This window comes from Colossoma macropomum, unplaced genomic scaffold (assembly GCF_904425465.1).
Source record: "Colossoma macropomum unplaced genomic scaffold, Colossoma_macropomum, whole genome shotgun sequence".
Taxonomy (NCBI): Eukaryota; Metazoa; Chordata; class Actinopteri; order Characiformes; family Serrasalmidae; genus Colossoma; species Colossoma macropomum.
In genome coordinates, this window is record NW_023494788.1 from 19171543 (window position 1) to 19187157 (window position 15615).

The following is a 15615-nucleotide window of genomic DNA, read 5'->3' on the forward strand; positions in this document are numbered from 1 at the left end:
GTGAAGAGTGCTGGTGGTCCTCCATTCAGCTCAGAGGCTCAGCTCTCAGAGTTCAGTGATTCATGACTAATTCTATGTTCAAGACCCATTACAAAATTGAATGAACAACTTGGAAAGGTGGAAAGAAATGGAAAAAGTTGGAAATTCTTCTGAGAGGGCTTCACACAAGATAGTGGAACACTGCTATGAGGATTTGATTGGATTTAGCCACAAGAGCATTAGTGAGGTAAGGAACTGGTATTGGATGGTCAGATCTGGATCACTCCAACTCATCCCAAAGGTATTGGCTGGAGCTCCATCACTCCAGAGAATGCAGTTCCACTTCACCACAGCCCAATGCTGGAGGGCTTTAGACCCTCTAATCGACACTTGGCACTGAGCATGGTGACCTTAGGCTCATGTGCGTCTACTTCAGAGCGTCCCATTCTATTGGTCAATGCTCTTCTATGGAGATTATACAAGCTGTGTTTGTGCAACTGGACACTTGCATTAGCAAAGAGTGCATCTTGAAGTAGCTAAATTCACTAATTAGAAGAGGTGTCTGAATACTTTTGGATATATAGTGTACTTCCCTATGCACTGCCGTTAAGCAATGCAGTAACAAGTGTTGCGTCCAAATACTTCCCTATGCACTGCTGTTAAGCAATGCGATAACAAGTGTTGCGTCCAAATACTTGAATGAAACTCTGCGTTCCTCGATTTTGCCTGATCTGTAGCTCCTGGCCTCACAGAATATATTCACAAAACTGACCAGCATGTGGATCCACATGGCTACCTAATCAGGAAAAATCAGGGAAAGCAAAGAGGAAAGGAAACGTCATTCAACTATTTGGATGCAGCCCTGAGTGACTAAGGAAGAACTGTGTTTTTTTCTCCTATGTTTCTGGCAGCACTATACCAAAGTACTGACTTACTATCTCAAAATAATTCAATATTTTCTCAAAATACTGACTTCTATCTGAAAATAATGACTTATTTTCTCAAAAATGTGACTTAGAATCTTGAAATAATCACTTATGTCCTTGAATTAATGACTAAAGGGCTGTTCTCGCTAAATTAGTTTTAGCAGTGGAGGTCCAGTAATGTATTTAGCAAGGGATTCAATTGGCCAATTCATATGGGATAGGGTATCTGTGTAATGTCCCCAGATTGCCTCAGACAGCCTGGATCAAAACATTAGCCTGGACATTCACCTCAAGCAAGAAACCAAGTTATCTTGAGACAAAGTCAATATTTTGACTTTCTGCTGCCTGAAACAGAGAAAAGGAGAATCAGTCGACCTTATATGCTTCCACAGACGGCTGAAAACCTTTGTGCATGACGCTTTAATATGAAATACTCGGACATGAAAAATGTGAGTGGAGATGCCGGGGATTGAACCCGGGGCCTCATACATGCAAAGCATGCGCTCTACCACTGAGCTACATCCCCGCCTACGACAACAGCTCCCAATGACAGACCTACAGTACCACAGTGAGCTGCGACGACACGTCGCTTTACGTTTTTAAACACATCCTTGACTTTGAAACTTCAGGAAGAGAGTTCACAACTTCCACACAATTCCCACCTAAGCTAGCTGAGGTTAGTCAGGCAACAGTTCACAGTCTTTCCCATCAGCTGCATCCACTTTCAATTTCACTTTCCAAATCATTTCGACATCTCGTCGTGGTTTTTTAGCTGCCTCGACCCGCCTGTGTTGGCGCTAGCTCGCTAACCTGACCAACATTTCTTCACTGGCCATCCGTCAAGTAACTTTACGTGTACATTATAAGGCGATGTTTTTATCCATTTTAACAAATAATTCAGGGGGCGATTTGAGACAGCGTCGAAAGCTGTACACCAGGCAGCTACTTAGCCGACAGCTACGCTAACTTAAGAACCTATTTTACCGAAGCTATGCTCTTCTGGACTAGCCGTTTGTTGTAGCTAGCCTAGCTAGCTAACTTAGTTCTAGCTAAACTGAGTATGACTATCTTAACTATCTGCGCTAATATACAGCACATGACACACGTTTTACAGACATAACTGCCTAATTTGGCAGTTACTGGTTTTATCGAACTCCACAAACGGCTGAAATGGATGTTATTTCACTCAGCTCCGGCCCCGGCAGTGAGGAGGAGGACTCTGATATAGAGTTTGTTGCCAGTTACAGTAACGGCAGAGAAGATGCGGTGCCATTTATCACAGCCGAGCTGCTCCCCGTTACACCTGTAAGTGACCACCTGAGGGGACTGAACTGGGTTAGTTAAGTCGGTTAAAGTGTTCATAGAAGATATTAAAAGTATATTTCACCGATTTTTTTTCAAAATGTATGCATAATTCAGTCATTGAGATGTAAACAGAGTCAGTCAGAATGGTCTGATGTGAAGTGGTTCATTTGCAGAGAAACTTACAGACTGATTTCTTTACAGTGGTGGTGATAGGAACCAGGGGTCACGATGTCTACAACACAAATATATCTATTTTATTTACCATCCAAAACCACCAGTGAACCTACCTACACGTGCCTTCTGAGTTTTTATATATAATGTTGATGATGGTAAAATCTAGAAACAAAAGGTTGTACTGGGGACTATTTTGCCTTATGACACCCTGCATGTATATCTCCACCATTAAAGAAGGACACTGTGGACACTGTAGCCCAAATGTTTATCTCAAAACAATGTCTCAGACATCAGGCAGCGTTTTCATTCATGTAATAACTTTCTGTGAGAGAGCTTTCAGAGGCATTAAACTCCTCAGACGTCTGGTTCCTATCACCATCACTGTGAACAATTCTGACTCTCTAGAATGTAGCATTTCAGACCAAACCACTCTGAATGACTTTGTTTTTGTTAACAATTGAACTATGGAGAATTTTTGAAAAATCGGTGGAATTCCCCTTTAACTAATCTAAGGACAATAGGGTCTCTTTAGTCATGATGCAGCCTAACTGGTCTAGCAAGACGTTCTTCTGTTTTAATTACATCTGAACATCTGTGCGCCCAGCTGAAGCCACTCTGTCTCATCCTTTGCATATTCTGACTCTGATGTTTTTTAAAAAATGCATTTTTTTAATTGACAGATTCTAATCCAGGGCTGGTCACAGTGTGATATTTTGTGATATTTTCTAATTCTGTAGTATTACACCAAAGGCAACTTTACACAATATTTCTAAATGTTAAATCTACTATTTATTTAAAGTTTATGGATTTTAAACTGTTCTTTCAAAATAATCAGAAGCACCGATTAAATACAGTCATATGCAAAAGTCTGAACACCCCCAGTCAAATGACATGTTTTGTTGATTTGAAGTGAAAAAAAATGAACACATCATCTACAGAGGGGAAACTTAAAGATGGTATCTTCTGCAAATTTTAGTGCACAGTCCTTATTTATTTCCATAATTTGTTCTATAAATTTAAATTCACTAAATAAACAATAATTGTGCATTAAAATGGTGCAGAAGTGTGTTATCAGTAGAGAATGTGTTGTCAACTTTCGCACACATGTAACTGCCAAGGCCTGGATACAAACAAAATAACCAGCTAAAAACAAACCTCTTGGGAACAGGTATATGTTTGGGCCTTATTTCATGGCTATAATGCTCTGTAGTTGTGTTAAAATATCGCTAAAACTATAAAGCAGTCTTGCTGTATCAGTGTCATCCGTATAGACAACATATCACTGAGGCTGATCTTCTTGTATTACTTTGGTAACATTATTTACATTGCTTTGTTAATAGTAATGAAGGTTTTGCAGACTGGGGGTGGGGAGGTCCTTTCACAAAGCAAGACTTCTCAGTTAGTCAGATAAATTAAGCCCTGAAGTTGAGGATTGTCCAGTAGGAATGTTCTGTCACCTTTCTTAAAATTAGACAGGCTTGACTTTGGGCCTTAGTTATCTGGCTGAACAAAGAAATCCTGCTAATAAATAATAATAATAATAATAATAATAAAAATTATGGACTTTGGCCACTGATGATATACCTATATACAAATAACCATCACATACCATCCAACATAAACATCTTAAGTGACATGGGAGAAGCACATCATAGATTTTTTCCTTTTTTAAAACTAAGTTGATACAAAATGACTTCTCACAGTTTCCTCGTTTCTTAAAGAATTTTGTTTTTCTTTGTGAAATCCATGCTTCTAAAGTTAAACAAAGTGCAAAAAAAAAGTCAGCTTCCAAGGCACTTAGAGTTGCATCAAGTCCACCATTTAAACAAGCGCAGAGCAGTAAAATAATCCTTGGTGAATTATAAGATTATGTGGTAGGATTTATAGGATTTATCTGTTCTTTATGAGGTCACACTATAAGAAGGAAATGGTACAGTTGCTGGAGAGTATAGTGTTACTGCTTTAATGGCAATTAGAGTTTCTAAAAGAAAATTTTGCTGTCGATATATACCCCGTGGAAGCCCATGGGAGAGAATTTTATTGCTTATTTTAACAATAAACAAATATACACACACACACACACACACACATACACACACAGACAAACCAGAATTTAAAAGGCCCATGTCAGGGAAAACTGAATTTTCCTCACTAGTTTGAAATAAAACACTTTATAAATTTACTGTTCCCTCAACACCCTGTACTGAATTCACTGTTTTTGTTTCATCACAAAAAACCAATGCATTTACATATTACCACCTATTCAGCCTACATCAGTTGAGCCCTGCCTACTCAGGCTGAAGTAACAAAAACGGCCTGTTTAAGGGATAAGGAGATTATGAGGTTAATAAAATGGTAAGAATTGTTCTAATTTTACTAACTGCAAGAATGACTTTTTAAATACAATTTAATACAGTTAGTTTGTAATGATTTCAATAAAGAATCGAAAAATCAAAGAATGAATGTTTAAAATGATATAATGCTGGGAATCAAAAGAAATTGTATTAGAGACCAAGAGTAAAATGTGCAGGATTTGGGGACAGGGCTTATGCTATGTACACACCGACATTCAGATGGCTGGGCTTTTTTTTAACCACTTCAACTTTCATATTTCATAAGCTACATTCAGAAATTGGTGTTCTATGAGAGCTGTAACTGTCGTCTTTCCAGTCAAATAGATGGGTAATGTAATTTTAAACCTTTATAATAGAAGAAGCTGAGCTCACAATTTTTTTGTCTACTGAAAGTCGACCAATTTTTCCCACAAATCTGGGCTATAAACTATAAACAGAAGGTGTCTTTTCAGTGATCTGCTCTGTGAAAATTATTTTATAAAATAATACAAAGAGTGTCTAATTGGCTTTCAGCAGTAAATTGTAAACACAGCAATATGTGTATGATCATAAAACACGTCCTGTTAATTTGAGGGGAACTTTACCAAAAATAAAAAAATAAAATAAAAATTTACGTTTATTTCATAAAGTTGCTGAATTATTTGCCTTATGATTTGGTCATGTAAATTCAGATGGTAATACCAAAATATACCCTAGAGAATAAGAGGTTAAGTTACTTAAAAATTCTATATGTTGTGATTTTTGAGGTTTATTTTGTTGGAGGGTGGCATGGCAGACTTGAAAAAGGTGTTGAAAAGATCACCTATATAAGGCTCACTCTCTAAGGCTCACTCTTTGTCCATGTTTCCCAGGTTCTGATTGATATCACAGGACATCATTTTTCCACTTTGGGGCCAAGGTACTCACTGAGATCAAGAAGAGGACAAAGCTCTGCCATAGAAGTCATAGATCTAAATAATGACAGTCTTCCCAGCGACTCCTCTAATTCTGATACACAGCTACAGAAAATAACAGCGGATTGCACACTTACAGAGGCAGAAAACTGTTGTGTGGAATCATCTACCACTGCTGCAACCAAGCCCTGTGGAAACATTCGACATTTGTCATGTAATGTAAACCTTGAAAAGAATGTAATATGTTTGGATCCTGATGGCGGGGATGGCTGTCAGCCTCCTGTCTCTGTGTCCTCTGGTCAAGAGAGGTGTTCCAGAGATCAATATGATTCTGTTCACTCAGGTTTAGAAGAAATGAGTATCCGAAAGAAGTCAGGTGACATTTGTCAACGTGAGAAACGACCATCTGGACTTGACCAGCCTGCTATCAAAGCACCACAACATTCAGAGATGTTTGATAACTCACAAGAACTTCACACTTTACCCACACAGACGCTCCAGAACACTAAAGACACATTACCAGCTGATCACAGCACCGAGCTACAGAAGGAATATGATGAAAACCTGGACTTTCCACAAAGCTGGCTTGATAAGGACCCCTCTCCTTTTAGCCTGGACAGTCCGTACTACTGCCCAAGTGAAATAGATGACATTCTCTTCTCTGAAGAATCCAATGTTGGAGATAACAAAGAGCTGTTATCCACACCATGGAGCTTCTCCGGTCTGCGTTGTACTGAATCCCCTACCAACACTCCTGTGGAAACTACAGATTTGCATGAAAAGGAACACATGCAAAAATCACCTGTCATTCAAGCTCAGTCACAGTTCCCCTGTGACACATTACCTACCTCAGGTGGAGCATCTCCCACCTCCAGCCTGCCCTGTGGACAGCCCTGCAGTCCTACATCTACAGAACTCCTTGCTGGGGACTCTCCAGACACACTAGCCAGCTCACATGATCTGGCCATGGAGAGTCCACCCAGCAGCCCTAGTCTACCTTCACCCTTAGCTTCCTCCACAGAGACATTGTTGTTAAGTTGTAAAGACTCCAAAGCTTTAGTGTCATCAGAAAGCTCTCCTTCTAGTCCGTGGATAAGGCATAGCATGGATGATCAGGATGAGGATGGTAATCATTCAGAATCCCACACGCAAGTCAAGCAGCATATTTCTCTGGCTCAGTACAAGAAGCTGAAACACTTGATTGGGAGAGGAGCTCAGGAAGTGGTAAAGATCTGTCTTGCTGTTTCTCTTTGTGGCACACACATGCTCCACTTTGACTTGCTGTCTTTAAACTGACAATTTAATAAAATATATTTATATGCCAAAAGTTATTTAAATGAATAATTCATTTAAATATATATATATATATATATATATATATATATATATATATATATATATGTAGTTTATGTATTCACTTTATGTTCTAAGTGTTTAGACACCTCTTCTAATTAGTTTATTCAGCTACTTTTAGGTGCACCCATTTCTAACTTGTATTAAATTGTACAAGTCTTGTACAATCTCCATAGAAAAGCATTGCCAATAGAATAGAAGCAGCTGTACATGAGCCTAAGGTCACCTTACCCAAATCAGGCATTCGGTAGAAGGGTATACAGCCCCCCCAGCAAAATTTATGTCAATATTTTAAAGATTCTACTTTTCACCAAAATTGTTATGCTGATAATATAATTTATAATGAAAAGCTTTGTATTCTATTTAGAAAAGAATGCAAAACATTTTCACTAGAGGGCTTAGACTTTGTAGCCTTTGACTTTAGACTTTGAGGACCCCCTCTATATAGAGTATCTCACTAGTTAGTGACATAAATAGACTGTTTCAGCTGTTTCTTCTGAAACACATATACTGATATACTGTAAATATACAGATATACTGATACTGATATAGTGTTATCTATAATAATAGACTGTTTAGCTATGTTGCTTAGCTAAAAACAATAGTAGCAGCATTAAAGCATGAATTTTGTCAGTATTTTGTCCATTTTTGTATAACTCCATTTCCAAAAAGGTTGGGATGCTGTGCAGAATATAAATAAAAATAGGATGAAATGATGTGCATCATGTAAACTGTACTTTTAAAGAAAAATACTGTATTTTTAAAGGAAAATACTACAAAGTATGATGTAGTTTTGAAAGTGAAATGTTTTCCCATTTTTGTTTGATATGGTTTGATATGGACTGCAGGCAGGTCAGTTTAGCACCTGGAATCTTAATACGGAGCCATGCTGCTGTAATACATGCAGAATGTGATTTGACATTTCAAATTTTGATTTGTCGGACCACAGGACACTTCTCCGCTTCCCCTCAGTCCAGTTTATATAACATCGGGCCCAGAGAAGGTGGCAGCATTTCTGGACTCTGTTTATATATGGTTTCGTCTTTGCGTTGTAGAGTTTTAACTCGCATTTGTGGATGCAGCGACAAACTGTTTTCACAGACAGTGGTTTTCAGAAGTGTTCCTGAGCCCATGCAGGGCCCATGCTGAGCCTGAGGGCCCAAAAATCATTGCCAGCAAGTACTGTTTTTTGGCCTTGTTCCTTGCATACAGAGATTTCTCCAGATTCTCTGAATCTTTTAATGATATTATGTACTGTATATAATGAAATCCCCAAGTTCTTTGCTGTTTTATACTGAGAAACGTTATTCTTGAATTGTTGCACTATTTGACCCCTCCTCATTTTTACTTCTGAAAGACTCAGCCTCTTTTTGTACTCAATCATATTACTGACCTGTTGCCAATTAACCACCAGGTGTTTTTTTAGCTTTACACAACTTTGACAGCCTTTTGTTGCCCAAGCGTGATATGTTTGATATGTTGCCATTGTACTATTATCAACGAAATATAGGGTTTAAATGATTTGCATATCATTGTATTTTGTTTTTATGTACATTTTGCACAGCGTCCAAACTTTTTTGGAAATGGGGTTGTAAGTAATAGTGTCAGACTACATGAGCAAGTCTATTAGAAGTTACTTAACAATTGTTTATTACTTAGCAAGTATGTGATAATTTAGGCATGTAATTTTCACAATGCATAAAACTTCTTATTTACATTAGGCTCGTAGCTCCAGTCATGACACTAAACATTCGGACACTAAACATGTCTGAATGACTACATTAGGCATAAGGGGAAAACTGTTGAATTCATTTTTTTTGCTTGAACTATCCATATAAGTGTTTCTCAAATTAGAAATTTACCAATTTCTCTTTTTTGGCCAAAAAGCATATGTGTGCCTCTCTACATTCAGCTAATCCAGCTCTTTCTTTTAACAGCCTGAACATGGTGCAGAAGAAGAAGACATCAATGCAGCCGAACCACTGTGCAGACAGAGTCTGAGCCTAGTCTATAGCACAATAGAAGAGAACTACCCAGAGGGCACTGTGCAGCTGCTCTCGGATTTAATACAGCCTCGTTACTACCCTCCACTGGACATCACCACTCACCTTCTGAGAGGAATCCTCCTGGATCCGCAGTGTGCTGAAGTGCTGACCTTAGAGGCCTACAACCTGCTGATGAGGATACAGAAGTGAGTGGAAACACACATTCGTGGTGATGACCATCATTCCATTGTTATTAGAGTAGAGATCCACAGATTACATCTATTTCATATCCACTGCTGATACTGATTTCAAGAATTATCTGCCGATTCCGACTTTCCCTTTGTAATCTCTTTAGGTACAAGCCCTAGGTACGGATGTACGTTGCCAAAAGTCAGAGACCACCTTTCATTTATTTAATTTCCATTCAAAACGGCCTTTAAGTACGAGTTATTCATTATTTTTGCATCAGGGAAAAGTAGAAAACATATGTGGAACACAAAATTACACAGAAGCCTTAAGAACTAAATAAAATAATAATTTTCTTCAGTATTTACTGTGTCCACGCTTTGCCTTTATTACAGCTTATATTGTTTAAGGGAGACTTACTTTCAGGTTTTTAAAGAAGTCTCCAAAGTTCAGTTGTAGAAGTTTTTTTTGCAGTTTCTGATTCTCACCATCCAAGTAACCCCAAACAAGTTTGGTGATGTTGAGGTGTGGACACTGGGGTGGCCAGTACATTGTTCTGAGAACACCAGCAGCTCCTTTGTTTGATTTGCAAATGTTCATCTATTTCCTTCTCTCAGTGAGGCTTCTTGACAGCTACACATCCTTTCAGACCCATAACACTGAGTTGTCTTCTCACAGTGGAAGGATGGGCAGAAACGTCTGTGGATTTTTTTAAACTCTGAAGCAAGAGCTGATGTGGAGCTTAGTTTTCCCATCTGTTTCCAAAATGAAAACTTTTTAAAGTGCTGTTTATCTGAAGGGGACAGTTGTGTTGCTCTGCCAGGTTTTGTACAGTTATTAAGGGTCCCATTTTCTATAAATCTTTCTCTATATCTTGAAATTATTTCTTAAACTCCATTTTTTTCCACTTATTCTACATTGTGCCCATCCTTAAAGTCCTCTTTAAAAATATCTCCTGAAAAAAGAATAACGTACTGGTAATGTCGGGAAGTTAAATACATTAGGGGTGGTCTCTTGCTTTTGCAAAGTACTGTATCATTCTTCTCTGTCTAAAAAGACTGTGATAAAATGGGCACTGTTAACATACTGATTGTTATGTTACAGTGCATTATGTAAATTTGAAAAACAAAGAACAGTTTAGCAACATGGTGAAAAAGAGCAGATGGGTAAAAAAGTTACGGCCTGCTAGTAAAGAAACGGTTTTCTTTTCTCATGCAGATACCACCCTGCAGATATAGCAACAGTTCCATGGGACTGGGACTTGTTATCAGCAGTAATGACTGAACAGGTGGGGATCACATGAATGCTTGCAATATTTAAAACATATTTATTTCACTTCCAACATTTTGTTTTTTCAAGATTTTAATGGGTGATCATTTTTGTTTGTTGTTGGATATCTGTACGGACGAAGATAGGGGTCCGGAGTGAGGCCCGGTGTCTGCTGTTTCAGTATGTGCTGCAGGTATTGGAAGATGACTTCCATTTTAAGCTGTCAATGCTACGACTTCATCTTTCTATTGCTAAGTCAGTGCTCTCATGTCATCAGAAGTTCAGACAGGTCAGGTGAGTCACAATTTCACTGGCAGAAAGATTCATTTAAATGACTGCAGTGCAGGGTAACTCATTTCAAGATAATTTTTTCAGTTGAAAACTTATTTTAACCAGCTGTATATCACAATATACCATACATGTGTATGTTGTAAATACTAACATTAGCTCCCTCTCCTTTCTAGGGATCTTATGAATTGGCTATTAGATGTAGCCAAACAATCTTTCTGTAAAACAAAGAATGAAAAAATACAAAAAAGGGAACAAAACTGCTGTCTTAGGTAAGTTTGTAAACAACACTCCTTATAAACAGTGAATTCCAGAAAGCTGTTTTTTGCAGCTTAATTTGTGTTGATTTGTTTTGATTTCATCAGAAGGTTTGGTTTCTGTGATGTAGGCCTTTAAACCCTGCTATGGTTTTCTGTAGGATGTTGCTGATTCTGCAGAGGTTGTTGTTATTAGCCATGGAGGTGGACCGCACACCCACCTGCAGCTCCAATAAGCTCTCTCAGGAGCTGTGCAACAGCCTCAACAGCACTGCCCCATGCAGACAGCTCAGGTGAGACCTGTTGGCAAAGTTACATAAAGAAGCAAAGGCAATAAAACAATCAAATCAGTACATTCTTTTTGCAGCATCAGTGAGTTGGCTAAATACAAACATTTAATGCTTGCAAAAAAACATTGCTTCATGGCCAATAAGATCAGACAATATTAAGGTTTCATGGATTTATGTTAAATTAAGTGTGCCGTTGATGGAATTGAACAAATATGTCATGGCTGGGCGTGTCCAGAAGACATTTTACTGTATTTATGTTTATTTGTATTTATTCTAACATCTCAGCATTTCCTGCCAGTCATTGTGTTACAGTATTAATGTCAGAGGTATGTCTTCTGTTTGTCAACGCAGTGGTGACTATGTTCTGCTGTTTTGTTACATGATTAATGATGCACAAGACATTTGGAGAACATCATGTGAATTTTCCTTCCCTTTGTTTGTTAGACTATTGTTGTTAAGCACTTTGGAAAGCAACCTGCTGAGATGTAAGCTGTTGGAGCTGCTGCTGGACCAGGCCTGCTCTCAGAAAAGACCTCTGCCCATGTCCTTCAAACTGCTGCTCCACTTCCTGCAGACGTCCACACTGGCACCCGATCCATCGGTGAGGCAGAAACAACCCTCAGCATTGTGTTTAACTTCAGGGCACCAGTGTCACCATTTCATTTGCTGATTGTACATTATTTTGTCCAAAAGTACTGATAATGAGTGAATTCAGCCACTTTAAGGTGCTCCTATTGCTGACAGGCAATCAGTTGCACCCACACAGCTTGAATAAGCATTGACCATTACAGTAGAATGCTGTGGAGCAGCTACACATGAGCCTAAGATTACCAAGCAGTGGCTAGAGGTGATGTAGTGCCTCTCAGCATTAGGGGGGTGAAGCAGTGAAACTGGGTTCTCTGGAATAATGGAGCTTCATCCAACACCTTTGGAATAAGTTGGGGTGATTAGTTCTGAATCATCCAACATCAGTACCTGACCTCACTAATGCTGTTGTGGCTGATTGCAATCAAATCTTTGCAGCAGTATTCCAACATTTAGGCTGTTAACTGCAGCAAAGAGGGACAAACTCCCCATAAATACCCTTCATATCAGAAGAAACATTAGATGACCAGGTGTCTACAAACTTTTGGACGTATAGTGTATGTCCCGCCATAATTATTTTGCATGATTGTCGTGAAGCAGTGTTTGATTAGTAAACCATTGCTTGTTGAACTGCACTGGACTTGTATTCTTTTTTTGATGCAGGATGGCACAGAAAGATGGAAAAAATGGGATGAACTTCTGCAACTTGTGTGGATGCTCATGCTCAGTTATGAAGAAGTGATGACAGGTGAAAAAACTAAACACTATGCTGTTCTTTTAACATGAGTAATAAGAACTGGTTTCCCAGATGTGGTCCTACGTTTGGATTAAATTGTCCAAATGGAGATCTACCACAGAAAGTCTTGGAGTAAAAAGCCAATCTGAAATCAAAACTGGCCTTTTTACTTATTATATGAAGCCTGAATTATATGAAGCACAATTCATCATATCATGAGGACAAAGTAGTGACTTTTACCTGCATCTAAAACATCTTCAGATTTTCGATTGTTGATTGTGAAAAAATAATTAACCAATAATATCGTGTTTCACTTCCCTCTACCTGCCCGTCACCCCCATCTACCACTGAGCGAAAATGCTCAGCTAGCTCAGTTTTACTCACAGTATGGAAGGAAAATGCATTAAGATTTCTTACTAATGCTGACTTTAAGCTTGAGTCTGTGAAACTGGCTCCAGTAGTGTTAAGAAAGACAAGGGCTGTTTTTTAGTCTCTGTACGTACCTAATCTGTTCTGGAGTTCAGTGGAATACTAGCAATACCCACCAAGAAAAGTAAATCATTGCTGTCCAAAAATAAAAAAAAAAATGGTAACTTTACAAGAAAAGGAAAACGTTCTTTACTTTTAAAGGCCCATTTCCTGCATTTTCCTTTGAGGTAAACTTATTACATTTGTGTGGTTTTGGATACTGAAAATATCATCCATTTTTACATGACCATTTTCCAACCTCTCTTTAACCATTAGAATTAAACACGCTGTTTTTATTACTATGCTTTAATACAATATGTGTAATATATTTACTTTAATATATATGTGTGTGTGTGTGTGTGTGTGTGTGTATATGTATATATGTGTGTATATATATATATATATATATATATATATAAATTAGTTCTGTTCTAGTTGTCCTTTATTGTGCTTGATTCAAAAAGCAGTCCGGCATGAGACACTCCTTATACCTTCAGTGTGAAGGAGTGGATATAGGTAAATGCATTGGTTTTCGTGACATTACTTAAACAGAGAAATCAAAACAGGCTGTTTTTACGCCTTGTTTTCCATATACGAACTGCATTGAGTGAAACAGTACATTTTGAATATTTTGAAGGTTAAGAATGTTTACATACCACATACCACTCTTATTTCAAAAAAGTGAGAAATTCTGTTTTCTTTGGTAGGGGCCCTGTTATTTAAGGTAATGTAATGAGATTTTAAGTAATTTTGGAGATTTCTTATTGGTCTTTCATCATGAATGTTTCACACAGTATAAAGTGCAGCTGCTGTGCTCAAATGATGTAGAAAAATAATAAAATAGAAAAAAAAAAGAAATAATTGAGATTTTTTTGAACAAAATGACCATTCATTATTTCCTTTCTTTCTGCATAAATGGCGATATTAACGAACAGCTCTCATAGTTGTGCAGAGACTACAAGGACAGAGACTGAAAAACAACTTTTCGAAAAAGAGAAGTGTTTTCTCAGTGCTTACAATAGGACCATATTAGGATTAGGATAAATGTGGTTTGTGGTCAGACTAACAATGCTTGTCTTGTCTTGCACCTAGGTCACCTCCGCTGTTCCATCACAGAGCGGTTCACTTTGACTCGCGCACCAATGTGGACCCAGAATGACCAGGTTACCCGAGCAGCTGTCCAAGAGGCAGCGGAGGCTTTCTTATCCCGCGCGGTGGAGGACCTTGGCCATGCTCTGCCCTCACAAACACAAGAGTCGTTATCGCAGCTACAGGAGCATTTACTGAGTATCCGTTTGCATTAATGGACCTACAAGTTTTGAAAGCTATACTTTTTTCTTTTTTTTAATTGAATACATTTATATTTTTTCCAGTATTCCTTTTTGTCTGTGTGTTTTATTCTGGATTTCCTTCTGTTACCTTCGGTCTGCTGTGCCACTTAAATGTAACAACTAGGGATGCACAATGATATTGGAATCATATCAAGACAGATGTCTAGAATTATTCAATATTTCAAATCGATGTTTACAATATTTTTAATATACTCCCAAAAAAGCATAACAGTTGGGCGATGCTGGGTTAGAATGCCTGCATTTTATCAATTTGACTGTATTTGTTGCCCTATACAAATAATACAATTATTGCTCTGTAATGCAAATCCAGGCAGATGTAGTCCCAATTTCTACATTTTGGAAGAAGTATTTGATTGGCATCAGCTAAAAATACATATCAGTGAATCCCTAGTAACAACTTTCACACCAGTATAGGTCCTAGAGTCATATCTTGTGGGATGTGCTGCTTGACATTTGCTCTGTCCCTTTCTGCGCTCACTAGGGGCGTAAGGTATTGTCTGCCAGGAAATGTAGTTTCCCTCCACTACAAAGAAGCCACTATCTGTCAATTTTGACAGCATTTTTCTGACATGTGGCCTGAAACCATACTGAAAGTGTTGACTTCAATGAAATAAAAACTCAGGTTGAAGGAAAAAGTAAGTAAAGTTGAGGAAATGTATTATGATTTGAGAATGCTCAGAAAAGCCTACATTTTTCTTGAATGTTATTTTGTGGATTATGTGGATTTATGACCCAAAAACAGTCATCATTCATTTTCACATGATTGTTTTCAAACTTCCCTTTTTCTGAGAAGGGTCTAATTGCAGCACCACATGAGGGCGTTTCTGTGATGCTGACACGCCTACCCCAGAAACGCCCCTTATGTGACGTTAGGATGTCCTTTACATAGGATCCCTTACATTGTCAACTCATCAAGAGAAGCCAAAACACATTACAAACCCCCAAGAACCAACAGAAACTATTCTACATTTGCACATACTTGTTTTTAAATGCCAAATGCTCATTAAGTAAATATGTAGAAACAATAATCATTTAGAATGATTAACGTCTTTATAAATGCTGGCGTATTTTCACTATTAAGTCATATCCATCAATGAGAGAAGCCATTCTGCAGACATATCGGCCAATGAAAGGTAAGGGGGCATTCCTGATGTGGGCGTTCTTGTTTTACCAAAACGCCTTTAATTGCAGTTGGACCAGAACCTGTTTATGAGG

At 38.2% G+C, this 15615-nt stretch overlaps 1 protein-coding gene and 1 non-coding gene across 3 annotated transcripts; one reads left to right on the top strand and one right to left on the bottom strand.

The window, feature by feature from the left end:
* Positions 1-1359: 1359 nt before the first annotated feature.
* Positions 1360-1431, bottom strand: trnaa-ugc. Its single transcript has one exon. It is a non-coding gene; the product is annotated as a tRNA-Ala (tRNA).
* Positions 1432-1523: 92 nt separating this feature from the next.
* On the top strand, positions 1524-14472 carry simc1 (SUMO interacting motifs containing 1). Of its 2 annotated transcripts, XM_036568768.1 has the most exons (11): positions 1524-1581; positions 2096-2210; positions 5590-6855; positions 8922-9175; positions 10374-10443; positions 10567-10718; positions 10889-10984; positions 11131-11262; positions 11704-11860; positions 12508-12592; positions 14141-14472. In XM_036568768.1, exons 3-11 carry the CDS (start codon positions 5986-5988, stop codon positions 14350-14352), a joined length of 2028 nt encoding a protein of 675 aa, XP_036424661.1. In that variant the 5' UTR covers positions 1524-1581; positions 2096-2210; positions 5590-5985; the 3' UTR covers positions 14353-14472. The 2 variants fall into 2 exon arrangements, with proteins under 2 accessions (XP_036424661.1, XP_036424660.1); XM_036568767.1 differs by lacking the exon at positions 1524-1581 and having other exon boundaries at positions 1643-2210.
* The last annotated feature ends 1143 nt before the right edge of the window (positions 14473-15615 follow it).